General features: G+C 43.8%; 1 protein-coding gene across 10 annotated transcripts in view; it reads right to left on the reverse strand.

Annotated features, from left to right (window-relative positions):
* The window catches only part of ERC1 (ELKS/RAB6-interacting/CAST family member 1), a 2,156,751-nt gene that overhangs the window by 1,182,448 nt on the left and 959,037 nt on the right, over positions 1-15,266 (reverse strand). For all 10 annotated transcript variants that reach the window (XM_078673690.1, XM_078673694.1, XM_078673688.1 and 7 more), the window contains one exon: positions 6,329-6,469. In XM_078673690.1, coding sequence (XP_078529816.1) covers positions 6,329-6,469 — 141 coding nt within the window. The remainder of the gene's footprint in view (positions 1-6,328; positions 6,470-15,266) is intronic.

Raw genomic sequence — 15,266 nt, forward strand, 5'->3', positions numbered from 1 at the left:
AAGTAACAGGAATAACGATCATCGCTGATTTCGGATGCAGGTACCCTCTTTATGGCTCCCTCAACCAAGAAATCTAGGTTGTGCCAAACGTCATCTCAGACAGCTGGCAAACTCTCTGTCACCGTGTGCTACAACACAGGGGAGTACCACCCCCAGTGGCAGCTGGTGTTTACTGACCTAAGGGCAAGGCTGATAGAAGAGAACATTCTCATAGCAAATGCTTCCATAAGCTTTGACTGTCTGGCAGAGTGGTCTGAAACACGCTAGGATTCATTCGACTGGTGGAGGCCTATAGCACCAGACTTTCTTGGATGACATGCTGCCCAGGTGCTCAACAGTGTGACCCTGATGACCTCATTAAAGGGAAGGTGAGGCTGCTGTGCTGTTTGTCATGGTGAAGGACCTCCGTAACTAAGTTTTATTTCACCTCATTGGTGGGAAAAGTGAGGTCTGAGACTCTTGCTACTCTTCTAATGACTGTTGGAAAGAAGCCAGATTCATTAGTAGCCATATTTGGTAGGGGTGAATGGAGGCTAGTGTCAGGAATTTAGTACAACCCACTAGCATCCGGTAAGTCGAGGACTAAGGGGCACATGCATAAAACCATTTTGCGATTGAAAACAGTGCGATTCGCAAAAATCAGCAGTTTGCGAGTGCAAAATGGCCTTTTCTAATGCATGTACCTTTTTGCCAATCCGCAATTAAAGTAATAGCAATTTTTTGTGATTCCCTTAATTGCGTATGCAAATAGGAAATTACAATTTGCGCTTCCCTAATGCAAATGCAAGAACCCTTTCCTAAATGCGAACTGTGCATTTAGGAAACACTAATTACCATCAATTTCAAGTTGATGGTAATATGTGCATACTTTGAAAAATGCATTTTTCAAAGTGCCATGTAGCGCACACGTGCTTTACATGCGCACATTTTTTTAGGTGTGCTTCAGGGGGGGCCCTAGGCCCCCGGGTAACTTGGCTTTGCATTCGCAATTTGCGATTACCAATTTGGTAATCGCAATTTGCGGATGCATTACCATTCATTCCTATAGGCCTTTTCACTCGCTTTTAATTATATTTTACGTCTTTTTAACTCTCTTTTTAATCATTTTTTTTAGCTTCTGTACCTAGTCGGGGCAATTAGATAGACAAATGGTGGCTATGTTCTGATTGAATTATTGTCATGCTTGCCACATGGTTTTCCTGTACTGTTTGCACTTGCACATTCATGTAACCCAATAGGGGTTCAAATCCATCAGTAGTTAGTTCTTATTTTTCGTTTTTTCTTTTATCATTTTAATTACAGTTTTTAATATCTATATTAAGTTGATGCTTTTGATCGGTCAGTTAATCTTGTCCATACATTGAATTATCGCTACACAAGTAATACGGTGTTTTTGTACTGGATGCACTTGCACTTTTATGGTCGCAATGACCGAATAAAGATTTTTTTTTGACTGACTGAATAGTCACATTACCTAATAGCGATTCGCTATTTACAGAGTCGCTATTAGGTAATATTAAGAAATAGCAATTGTTTTGCAATTCCTACATGCATAGGCATTTGCAATTACCAAATAGTGATTCCTTAAAAATTGGTGTTTATTTTGACCCCAAAAAATTGTTTAGTCATCACAAATTCAGATGTCGATGCATATGCCCCAAAGTTTTCAATATTGTAGAAGTGACTCGGGATCACAATGCAAATGCAAACAAGGTCAATGCGCCACGAGTGGAAATCACTCCAGGTTCACTTTAGTGTCCGAAAGGACTATCAGCTTCCCCTCTAAAGTCTTCGACATTGGTGCCAATGTCGATGCCCGGGCTGTGTGGAGGGTTGAAGCGAACCCGAAAGTAGGACTAGGCGATGTTGAGTGGTACAATTGCCGTTGAATCCATTGGCCGTAGACTGACTGGAAGCCACATCGGATATTTAAGGCCCAAAGGTGTCCCACAGTGATCTGGTCAAGTACTGAAAATTCTATCCATGGCCTTCTTGAAATCGTGGAGTAGTTGCGGCGTCACTGCCGGACTTGGAAAAAAAAGATGCATAGGAATGAGGGCTGGAATCAGTTCCGGTGACCAGGACAGAGTTTGCCACCAGGAGGTACCCGGACTGCGCACAATGGGACTTGTGGGAAGATAGGGAAGCTACTTCTTGCGTTTCTTTGATTTCTTTGACTTATCCAATGATCTGGCTTTCGAAGATGATTGTCCACAAGAATGGCTTCAAAATCAAGAGCAAGTCTGCACCCTTAACTTTGGCAAGGATCAGGCCTTCCTCTTCTGTTAATGCTCCGCGATATAAGATATGGCCAAGAGGTCACAAATGGTCTTTGGATTCATCTTTGCAAATTGTTTCACGCCATCGAATCGTGGAGCCAACATACTAGAGACAGACATCGTGGGGGTCCGTCACCGACATATGCTTGTGGCAGTTCTTAAACAGTTTGAACCCTATGATATTCAGAGGGGACATGTCAATTGCACATTGGAAAAACAAGTTGGAAAAGTCTCTGTCACAACCTGACAGACAAGGGAGCAAGCTCCAGATCTGCGTCGGAAGACACAGAAAGAAAGGAACTCGCATGAGTGTGTGGAAATGGGGCCATTCATCACTTCCCGGGCAGGACGGAATCCACACAAAGATGCATGATGCCACATACCAATGCGCAAGGGAGTTGCTATGAAAACCTTCCAAATCCAGTCTAGCGTCTGGGGCTATTCACAAGTTGAGAAAGCTGTGGTTAGAAGTATCCATCAGAAACCTTTTTTACATATGTGTGCAAAGTTCTGATATTTCAGTTTTAGACATGGCTGGTATAATGGGGATATCGTGGTTCATAAGGGGGATGGGTTGGCCTGGTCTTCTGCAATGTTTGGAATAACAATTTTGGGCCAAGAGAACATGTCTGAAGTGAACTTTTTAGGTCAATTGGTGTGCCCACGGCATGGTTTATTTCCGGGAAAGGCCTACTCCGGTGTAAATTATACTCGTTGCACTGATCTTATGGTAGGATAGGAAACTTCTAAACGTTCTGTTTCCTAACCGTGCTCTAGTATGTATGAACGTGTCCTAAGGGCTCAATCACCAAATGGTACAGAAAACTGGATAAAGCATCAGGTAATTCTTAGCCCTCCATAAGCCTTAAGAAACAGCATAAGTCGAGATGTCTTCTGTGGAAAAGTAAATTTTGCCATGTTCTGTGTCCCTACGTGTCATCCATCATATGTTATGTGTGCATGATTAAATATGCATATGTACTCCCCATGTTCGATTAATGACGCAATTACAGTTGTGTCCACCTCTAGTATGCCAGTTTCCAGTTCTCGTGAATACTACGAATATCAGGCCTATGTAAAGTTACGTTGCCACGTTTCTCAGTGTGCACGTTATTCTATTATAAAGTCCCCGTTTCTAGGCCTCAAAAGGGCCTGGACACCAGATTCAGCTCCTGTCTCCTGAAGCCTCGCTGAGGAGCGATACAGCCCCCACCTGTATCCTCGACCCTTCACTTACTTCCTGCCTCGCAGTGCCCGGTCCAGCCTGGCTCTGCCTCTGAGTCTGCCAAAAGTATGTTATGATTCCAGTTATCAGTTCAGTCCTCCTTCTCTGCATTCCTAAGCTACTGAACTGCATCAATAGTTTCCGTCATTGTCTAGCCTTCACGTCTCCACGTTAGAGAAATACTGTATTAATGGTCATTTAATATTCTTCAACACGCACTACATGTAGAATAATGCATGGTCCAGTCTTAGAATCAATACAGTTGTGCTCTCGCTACTACAAAAAGTATCACAAGCAGTACAATCACTGATACGTATTCAAGGAGACAGAAGCAGATTCTTTGGTGTGTACAAAATGTAGCAAAACGTTGGTTTATTCTCTCCGGATTCAAGTCATGTGAAGCAAAGCCACACGTGTTTCGTCGTGTACAGTTGAGTCAACTTTGCTTCACATGACTTGAATCCGGAGAGAATAAACCAACGTTTTGCTACATTTTGTACACACCAAAGAATCTGCTTCTGTCTCCTTGAATACGTATCAGTGATTGTACTGCTTGTGATACTTTTTGTAGTAGCGAGAGCACAACTGTATATTTCTGTTTAGTCCCTTGACTATTTTAGACGGTTAAGGGTGTTTTTCCGCCTGCTCTTCACGCACTACACTTCTACTTGTCAATCTATACTCTGTAACGTCTGAACCGAGGCAGTGCGCCTGAGTGATCTGATTTTCTAAAAACCCCACTAAAGTGTTTCTTCAGTCTTAGAATCAAGTTAGCCTTTCCCCTCATGACTTCTAGTTTATATCAACATGTTCTCTAAACATCAGATACTAGATACTGTTTAGGTACATGTCGCCCTGACTCTCCAGACTTCAGTCTCTGCTCCTAGCACAGAGTTCATAGCCCCCAGCTTCTCCTAGTGATACGTCATTGCTAGTTTGCGCGCACCATCAGGTTAGAGGTCCCGGCTCCTTAGGTAGCCCCCTCCATGGTTTCCGCCCCATTCATGACATATTCTGTTACGTTTGCATCACATGTCTATGTATACGCCCTGTTACACCTCTTTTCCCCCTTATCTTTCGCGACTGCTACGCGTCACACATTCTGCTCCACCCACTGCTACGCCTACTGCAATGTAATGCTATGTGTTTGCGTTATGTATATATGCTCATGTATTGTTATTAAAAGTTAGCGCGCTCATCCCAGACCCAGCCCCAGCAGCTGCTGGGCCCTGCCATCCTATTCCTATGCAGGTTGTCCTGTTCCTGTCCTTATGCTGTATTAAACCTGCAAAACTCCTACTACCTCGAATCTTGACTCTTATTTATTGAGCTATCTGTTATGATATATGTCTAGTCAAAAATAGGGTATTATTTATTTATTTACCACACTTCGACACCAAGATAGGTGGAAAAATCACAGACCACACTTTTTATTAAAAAAAAATCATTGAAAAAAGAAAAAGAAAAAAAGCTAATGAGCAAGCTAAGAAGAACCTAACCAAAATATTTTATGAAAAGGTATATGGAGTGGTAAAAGACATAACCCTTTTGCTCAGTCACTCGTGCTCTCTTCCTCTCAGAGACATATACAAGGAATACACAGTGAGACATTTTCAATATTTATTTAACCAATGTGATTCTTGTATAAAATATATGTGCCCCTCCCGGAGTACAAACCTTTAGAGGGTCGGCTCCTGCAAGAAGAATTAACACACACAGAGGTCTCCTTCACCTATAAAACTATCAATATTAACATCCTGGACAGGCTGGTAGGGCTCCGAGCACAGTGGGAGAAGGAGATGGGATCCATGGAGGACAGACTGGGAAGCGGCATTATTGCACTCCAGAGAAGTTTCTATAAAGGTGCCGCTTCGGCTCATTCAATTTGAGATATTACACCGAATAGATTACAACAGGGACAGGCTGCATAAAATGGGAAGGGTAGAATCGCCACTCTGTCTGACCTGCACTTGTAAAACTATTTTAGGTTTTATTCGGCTTTTGAGCCAAACATTTTCCAGTCAGGATATCCTCCTTATTTGTCTAGCGTCCTGCTTGAGGCAGAAACAAAGCAGCTTCTGGCCCTCCTCAGACTTGTGTTGTATGCCTTCCAGATTCTCACTCCACAAAGGTCAGAGTTTTGATGCAACATGGCAATGGTAGGACCTGTAAAGACAGACAGGGTTTCAGGCCGAGAGAGAAACTGGAAGATATGTGGGCATAGGACAAGTCCTTCAGGGAAGCATCTGCATTTACTGGGATGCTGCCTGTGATTCCAAGGGGAGACTCATGAGAGGCTATCGAGAAAGGAAGAGGAGGCCTCAACTATCACACCACTTGCTACATTGGTGAAGGGGACAGCCCAAATTTTTTTTACGCACACGAATTTGGAAACTAGCCAGGCCCAAATATCCACCTCACCCCTCAGGAAGCTGACTGGGTTCCTGGGTCAGTCTTGCATTATTTGGATTATCCTCTAGAACAAGCAAGTATCAACAGCCACTCAGTTTTTTTGCCATTTAATCACATCTACAAGCTTCAATTTGCCAACAAGGGGCTGCTGTCATGCTATAATTAGAGGTGTGAAACTTTGAGGAGAATACAGGATTTTAGCAACATTGTCGGTGTGTCACAGGAGATCTACATAAACGCTAGTGCTTGGGAGCGACACCCCCAACATATAGTCACAATCATGTATACATATACTATTACCTTATCGATGGTCCTTACTCATTCCTAAATTTAAATGCCATGGTTGTGCCAGTAGAATTAAATGATGCAATAAAGTCTCTGAGAGTGATGAGGTGAGGGGGGGTGGTCCTACCTCTTTCTCAGAAAGATCTGCTTGAAGGATGCTGACTTTCTCCTTCATTTCTTTCAGTTCTTTCTTGAAGGATTCGGACTCCTCTGATTTTTCTCGCTCATCCCTATCCCGCTGGTCTTTAAGGCGCTCAATTATACGCTCCTGTTAGAAAATGAACAGAAAAGATCGTTATTATCCAATTGTCTCTTCAGTAGTAATGTTCTAAAATACCACTTATTGAATGCACTGAATCAAAAAGCAATCTAATAACTGAACGCCATTATAAATATACCTTGTGTTAGGTTACATTAATCTGCACATGGTTATTATAACATCCATTATAGCCTTTAATTATGTATATACATATATATATAACACATATATACATACATATCCGTATGGGGAATTCTTAAGAGCACAAAGAAACTGCTCGGAAGAAGCAGAATTACTCTTACAATTGGATGAGATGTACCAAAGATTTTTAATCAGAGGATACCCCACAATAGTGCTAGACAATGCAAAACTCAGAACCTTACAGAAGGAAAGAGCAGCCTTATTAAACCCCAAAAGAACAATCATGGCACAAAACGATGACCCTGAGATGAACAAAGTAAGATACATCACACAATTCAACTCCTCCATTAAAATAATAAGGGATGCGCTCCAAGATCACTGGAAAATCTTGAGAAAGGATGATGATCTAAAGGAAGTAACATCGGGTCACCTCAACATAACATACAAGAAGGCGCTCTCTTTGGGAGACATCCTTACACACAGCCACTTCAAAGAACAGACCAGGGTGGCAGTATAATGCAATGGCTGAAAGCGAAAGGATTCTTCAAATGTCCAAAAGGCAAAGCATGCAGGTATGGCATGAATCGATAACAAACATCATGTTGGGTGAGCAAAAAGCCATCCGAGAAAGGATCACCTGCGAAACAACAGTTGGTTTATGCCCTAAAATGTGAATGTGGAAAGGAATATATTGGGAGCACAGTATACAAATTAAAACTACGCATTCTACAACAGCACAGGTCGATTAAAAATAAAGACTGCATACGCAATCGCCAAGCATATTTGTAATGTACATGAGGGAAACTCAGATAATCTGAAATTTTATGGAGTAGAACACATCCCTGTTAACATCAGAGGGAGAGACCGGAATCTGTTATTAAGACAGGCAGAATCCAGAGGGATCATTATGAAAGGAATAGAAATACCATGGGGCTTAAATGCAGATGCAGAACTTTTTGTGATAAACACCCTGGAAGAGTTTTGCTTTAAGAACGATAATTTTAAGACAGAATTTCATTCTGTAAAGTGTATATACTTAATCTGAAACCATGTTTATACTATCATTTAGTTATCAATCACATTTGTTGGAGAGTATTAGGTTTTACATCAAGGTAGCCCCTATCAGAATGGTTACGTCATATTAGGAACATAGATCAAATTTTTGTGGTGGTCGGTGATTCTCATATTACTGTTTCAATGGGAGTAGATTCACACAAATTGCTTTTTATTGATTTAATTAATATATGCCAATACGTAACTCATGCAAGAGGGAAGTAGAAATGTGGAATAGTGGCAGAAGCTAGGTTCTTCACCAAGATTTGCAATTTTCTTACTTTAAAGTTTGATTTTATTGCCTCCACTGACTTAACATTAGCACACTTCTCTACTTTCTCACTTATTTAACACAGTGGGAGAGAATAATACACTGAATCTTAAGGAGGTATTGTTTAACTGATGAGATGGAAGAGTGCATGCAGCTGCAAGGTTAAATGAGAATAGGTACTACACTGTGATTTGGCAACTCATCACCCTTCCCTCTCTCTGGTACTTGACCAAACTTAGACAACTCTGCACCTCTAAATCTGATCTTAACTTTCTCCTTCTTAACAGGGAATCATGCACTTGTGCATTTCTCTGTTTAATCAATAATTAAATAAATATTGATTAGTTGCATTCAACTTGGACATGTCATGAGTATGATACAATAGTTGGGCTTCTTTTTATGTCATTTGAGCATCAAATGAACAATCCTTTCGTAACTTTGAATTTTCTATGACTCGCACTATGAAACAGCACTTTATTTTAAGTACTTCACGGGTCTATAGATGTATTGCGACTTATATAGAGCACATATCACCCGAAGGCATCAAGGCGCTTGCCTTGGGAACCCGTCCTGGCTTTTTCCCTGTGAGATAACCCCTACTGGGTATCCCCAGGGTGAAAGCCAGGCATCCCGCAGCGGGTGGGCCGCCGTAGTGGAGATTAAGCAACTATTGCCCAGAGTTGCAGCGTGGGACCCCATGATTAGAATAGGCACCGAGGCGAGAATTATCGAGTCCGTGGACATTTTGGGCTCAGGACCCTGCCGCGTCGGGAATTGAACCCTGGTCCCGGGCCAGACATCTGCATCAGAGTCTGCCGCTCTAATCAGTGAGCCACACTCCTCCACTAGATGAGGTCATTGAGCTCAAAAACTATCTCATCCATGTATGAATGACAATGTGAATCACTGTTCCTTTAACAATATGTTTTTAACTTGGGATTTTGATATTTGTAAATGAGGGCGAGTCAAACCAACCTCTTTTTAAACACCCTACACGTGACTTCTTCCGGGTCATGTTATCACATGACCCGGAAGAAGACCTCTGGCCGAAATGCGTAGGTCGTTTGTTTGTTTCCTGTTGCACTTTGCATATTTATATGAATATCAAATGGAGAAAATAACAGAAAATACAAATAAAAATGGTGAACAAATCTAACCTCAAAACAATAGAGGAAGTGTAGAGGTAATGATAGAATCACCCTCCTAGTAGAATTGCATAAACAAAAGGATTCTATCAATGTGTGATGGTGATTATTTATATTACATTTTTATTATTTTCTGTGTATAGTGTGGTACTAGGCTCTCTTGTAGATCTGGAAAGATGAGAGCACAGTGTGCTTGTTAAAATACCCCTCACACACTAAAAAAGTCCTTTAGTGTCATGCTTCATCATCGGGGTCTTCCCGTCCCTCTAACGGGGCGGGGCGTGCTACGAACTACGCGGGAGCACTAATGTTATGACAGAAGGCCATGTGTAGGTGCGGATGGTGTCAGTGAAGTGTAGGGACCTAATATGTGAGTGCATGTGAAAGTTAAAAATTAAAAATTCCCTGGCTAGTAGAAAAAATACATTTTATTCGCTTCTCTAGCTGGGAACGTTAAGAAGGGGGTTTTGAGGTAGAGCGATTAGTTTGCTACCAGGTCGACATGTTTCATAAGCAGTCCCCTACTGCTTACTCATCAGGACCTTCTAGTGGTCCCTACTACACATTGCTCGGTTCTAAGATTAGTAAGCCTAAAGTCCTACAAACCGGTGGCAAAAATAGGCTACCTGTTTGAGCTTCAGGCATGAGCTGGCCCAAGTGAAGCGTGGTAAGAATCACCAATGGTTTTCAAAAATATTATTTTCAAAAATATTGACCTATTGCGGACTCTGTAAAAGAAATAGGAAAAAAGAGAGAGAGACGGGGAAACAAAACATAAATATGTATGTCTCAGGTTGACCGTTCCCACCTTAGGGATACCAGCAGCAGGACTACGGCTATTTCGACCAATCGGCGTCTTTTTTAGGGGCACGCCAAGGCCGGACCAAGGGGAGGAACAGGAGGGGCACCGCCGTACACTGGAACACCGGAGAGGAAGAAACACCGAGGGTGTCAACAAGAAGTATGACAGGCGCATCGAAGAACCAGAAATGAGCCTGGTGGTGAACCTCTCTGACATTGAACTATCTGAGCCTCAAAAAAGAGTATTGGAGAAAGGCTTAGGATATGTACCTACAGCGAATATGGACAAATTTCACCTCTGTAAAGAGGTCCAAGAATTCATGAGACGTCTGAAACTCCAGGTCTTCTTTAAAGATAAAAAGGATGACATTGAACATGGAGACACGGGACTCAAACCCAAATCTAAGTTCACCCCTATGGATAATACACTTCCCATAGAACCTTTGATGTTTGAAAAAGCTGTGATGAGGGATCTTGATGAACTCAACCCTTTGAACAAACGAGCCTTCCAGAATATCGCCAGTGAAGAACGAAAAGCCCTGCGGGAATTGAACCGAGCAACGTGTAGTAGGGACCACTAGAAGGTCCTGATGAGTAAGCAGTAGGGGACTGCTTATGAAACATGTCGACCTGGTAGCAAGCTAATCGCTCTACCTCAAAACCCCCTTCTTAACGTTACTGTCATGCCTCGAGACTCCCATACACTGTCCCTTTAAGAAAAGTGCTATTTAGAGCACCAGGAAACAAGGAGCAACGCTTCACGTTCTGGCGTCAAGCTCCCTTTGTTTTCCGCATCCGTCTGGATCCTGTTGCCTGACTTCCGTATTTCCTCTTGGATCTTCCTGTTTGGTTTGTGCTGTGCGTTATCGGCCCCCGCGCTCCTGAGCGGGCTTCGATTCTACGCTTACAAGCTGCAGCTATTTCGCTGCCTACAGGCGTTCAGACTTGGGCGCCTGTTTCCCCCTTGCCCTTGAGTCTCGCCCGGCGGCCGGGTTTTGCTCCGCCATCCGGCTGGGCTCAGCCTTGCTCCCCCCTAGTGTTGTTCGTTCACGTTACTCGGCGTGAACCTTCCTTTCCCCCCTGGCCCTTGAGTCTCGCCCGGCGGCCGGGCTTTGCTCCGCCATCCGGCTGGGCTCGTCCTTTCATCTCTGTTCGAGTGTACTTCATCAGACAGCCGGGCTTGTGCTCCGCTGTCCGGTGTAGGTTTTTTCATTATCCCTCCTGTTTTCCCATTTAGACAGTTAGCTAGTGTCCTTTTATTTCCATCCCCTTCCTATTAGCCTTCAAACCCCCTGGTATTGGTTTGCTTCCCTTCACTTGATTTGTTTACTGGATTTCCGCTCCCTGGCATTTGGAGTGACTCTTGCGTGGACCAGGGTGGGTGCTTTTCTGCTACACTACAGGGAATCACGGTAAGAGCGCTTTTGCGCTACTTATACTTTTGTCACGATTGGCACACACATGATTTATATATTCCGTTTTGGTTTTCATAGATGGTCATAAACATCAGCAGAAGTAGTGGGCTGAAGGTTCTTTTCATGCCATACGTTAGTGAATGTTTCTTCAAAGCCTGTTACAAGACAGTTGAAGTAAGAAGGGGACAAGTTAGACCATATTATTATTACCAGTATCTAGTTTACAAGTGCTCATTTACATATTGTGTCATCCCTACCACAGCTCCAGAAGACGTTCCTTATATAAGACTCCATATGTTTAATTCAGCGACACGTTAAGAACCTGGGGTATGTGATATTTTTTATGTAAAGGTATCTTAGAGTATTCCAGATAAGGTGTTATAGCTAGAGTACTTACTCACCTTTCATTGCAGCCTACCTGTTATCCAGTTTCCTTCATTGAAGTACCACGCATCCAATCCTGGAGATCACCATCGAACATTTTTTCTCCCCAAAAACTTTCCTTGTTTTGTCTCCCTGTTTTCCCCTGGCGTGTCTCTCGTACTCTAGTGCTTGATAGAGTCGGAAGGCCGTAGGGGAAGGCTGTGGAATATTCTTCGGATTCCTGACGCTCCTGTGGAACCAACCTGCATTCCTTACAGTTCCCAGCTAGAGAAGCGAATAAAATGTATTTTTTCTACTAGCCAGGGAATTTTTAATTTTTAACTTTCACTTGCACTCACATATTAGGTCCCTACACTTCACTGACACCATCCGCACCTACACATAGCCTTCTGTCATAACATTAGTGCTCCCGCGTAGTTCGTAGCACGCCCCGCCCCGTTAGAGGGACGGGAAGACCCCGATGATGAAGCATGACACTAAAGGACTTTTTTAGTGTGTGAGGGGTATTTTAACAAGCACACTGTGCTCTCATCTTTCCAGATCTACGAGAGAGCCTAGTACCACACTATACACAGAAAATAATAAAAATGTAATGCAAACAACTCTAACCTGCCTCAACTGTGCTGATGAGAGTGCAGCCTTTCTGTGACCCTCTGGGACTTTGGTTTGTTCAACTGAGGATACAACACGGAAATAAATAAATAAATAAATAAAATAAATATATAAATTCTTCCAACAGCTGCTACACTTTCGCCGATCCACTTCCTGCGATAAGGTGCCTGCGACGACAAATCCTGAAGAAAACAGCGGTACACCCGAGGACAGCACAATGAACTTTATTGTGCACACAAACGACATGTTTCGGCGAAGCCTTTGTCAAGTGAAAACCTTGTGTGCCATCCCCTTTCGAAATACAATCCAAGGTTCTTAGAAAGTGACATACTACGAAAGAACTATTGTTACTTACCTGTAAACAGGTGGTTCTCCAGTATTGGTGTCTTTCATAGATTCACATGCTTGAATATTCCCCGTCGTCGAAGTGGGAGTCCCACGGTACATAAAAATAGCAATATTGCTAATATAACATAAATGATAATATCATAGAATAATAATAATAGAGATAATACACTGTAAAACCTCTAAATGGTAACTTCCATAGGAAGACATTACAAGAGAAAAAACTCATTTGTAACATATCAGTGTCCTTATGTTGGTCCAAACTGCAGCCAATCAGGCTCAAGCACCCTCTAGAACCTTCTCCTCAGAAGCTCAAGCCCTCAGATTTTCGTAGCACTAGTAATAATAGCGTATGAGGAGAAGAGAGCCTCTGAGGGGAGGAAGGGTGGGTCGCATGTGAATCTATGAAAGACACCAATACTGGAGAACCACCTGTTTACAGGTAAGTAACAATAGTTCTTCTCCAGTATTAGGGGTGTCTTTCATAGATTCACATGCTTGAATAGAATAGATAGCAGTAACTCCTTAGCACTGGGATTGCAAGCATCTTCACAAGAAGTAAACACATAGCTTAAAAGCATATAGCAATCACAGAAGAAAAAGGAGGAGGGAACAGAGGCTCACCTTATTTAAAGAGATGGCGAAGCACTGCTTGCCCCACTGCGGTATCCGCCTCGCTGATAGAATCCAAACAGTAATGTCTGGTAAAGGTGTGCCTATTCGACCACGTTGCCGCCCGGCAAATCTGGTGTAGAGGCACTCCGGCAAACAAGGCGGTGGAAGACGCCATCGCTCTCGTCGAATGCGCCTTCACAGTACACTGTAAAGGCTTGCCAGCTTGTTGATGACAGTAGGATATGGCTGCTGAGAGCCATCTTGCAAGTGTTTGTTTTGTCACTGAATGTCCCCTTCGCATTCTTCCATATGCTACAAAAAGTTGATCTGATTTGCGGAAAGGGGCAGTTCTTGAAATGTAAAACTTTAGACAACGGCTGATGTCTAAGGAATGAAGGCGTTGTTCTGCCGGTGACTGTGGATTCGGGAAGAAAGTCTTCAAGAAGACAGGTTCGTTCAGATGGAAATCTGTAGGCACTTTTGGCAAAAAAGAGGGATTGGTACGAAGAGATACTCCATCTGCTTTGAATTGCAAATAAGGAGGCTTGATTGTGAAAGCATGAAGATCGCTCACACGGCGAGAAGATGTTAGGGCCAAAAGCAAAACGACCTTCCAGGTAAGAAACTTGTTGTCTGCTCTGTGGATTGGCTCAAAAGGAGGCTTCATGAGCTGTGACAATACCACGTTGAGCTGCCATGCCGGAGGCGGGCGTCTGATAGGAGGAAACTTCCTGAAGAGACCTTTAAAGAATTGTCGGATAATTCTGGATGAGCAGAGAGAGGTTGAGCCATCATGTCTGAAACGTGAAATAGCTGCCAGAAAGACCCTCAAGGTGGCATGAGAGAGGCCAGACTGAGCAAGGCTTAGAAAGAAAGGCAACAGCTGTTCCGGGGCAGAAGTGAGTGGATGGACATTTGCTTCTGCGCACCAATGGCAAAACCGTTTCCACTTTAGTTTGTACGTTTGAACAGTTGAGGAAGCTCTAGCAGAAGCCAGAATCTCTCTGCATTCCAGGGGCATCTCTAAATTCGCGAATTCGAGGTATTCAGGTTCCATGCCCATAACTGAAGAGTGGTCGGGTCTGGATGGCAGACTTGGCCCTCGTCCATGGACAGAAGATCTGGACGTGGATGTAGACGAATGGGCGTGCATTGGGACAACAGAAGAAGTTCTGAGAACCAAGCCTGTCTGGGCCAACGAGGTGCGATCAGTATCAAGTGGCAGGGTTGCCTGCGCATCTTCCACAATGTCCTCGGCACCAATGGTATGGGAGGAAATGCATAGGCGAACAGGCCGCTCCAGTCCATGAGAAGGGCGTTGCCGCTGGACCCCGGATGAGGATGCCAGCTCGCAAAGGCGGGGCACTTCCGATTCAGTGGAGTGGCAAAAAGGTCCATCAGGGGACGACCCCAACGGCGGAACACCATGTCCAGAGTTTGTTGATGAAGCTCCCACTCGTGGGTCGATGATGTGGACCTGCTCAACGAATCCGCTAGGATGTTTGAAACCCCCGGCAGATGGACCGCCGTCAGGGAGATTCGATGACGAAGAGCCCAGTTCCAGATCTTCTGAGCTAGCCGAGACAAGGGCTGAGATCTTGTGCCGCCCTGTTTGTTCATGTAGTGCATGCTGGTTGTGTTGTCCGTTTGAACCAGCACGGACTCTCCTTGCACTACAGGCAGAAAAGATCTGAGAGCAAGGAAGATCGCCAGCAGCTCTAATCTGTTGATATGCCATGTTCGTTGTGACGGTGTCCACTTTCCTTTGATTGAAAGGTCTAGGAGATGAGCTCCCCAACCCTCCATGGATGCATCTGTGGTCAGTGTTAGATCCGGAGGAAGGGCCAGAAAGGAAACTCCTTCGTTTAGGTTGGATGGTTCTCTCCACCAAAGGAGACTGTCTTTCATGCGAGACGAGACTCTCACTAGATCGTTGAAGGATCCTGACACTTGGCGCCATTGAAGGTCTAGTTCCTCCTGAATAGGGCGAGTGCGGAGCCTGCAGTTCGGGAGTAGAGCGATGC

Source organism: Lissotriton helveticus, chromosome 1_1, assembly GCF_964261635.1.
Source record: "Lissotriton helveticus chromosome 1_1, aLisHel1.1, whole genome shotgun sequence".
NCBI classification, from domain to species: domain Eukaryota; kingdom Metazoa; phylum Chordata; class Amphibia; order Caudata; family Salamandridae; genus Lissotriton; species Lissotriton helveticus.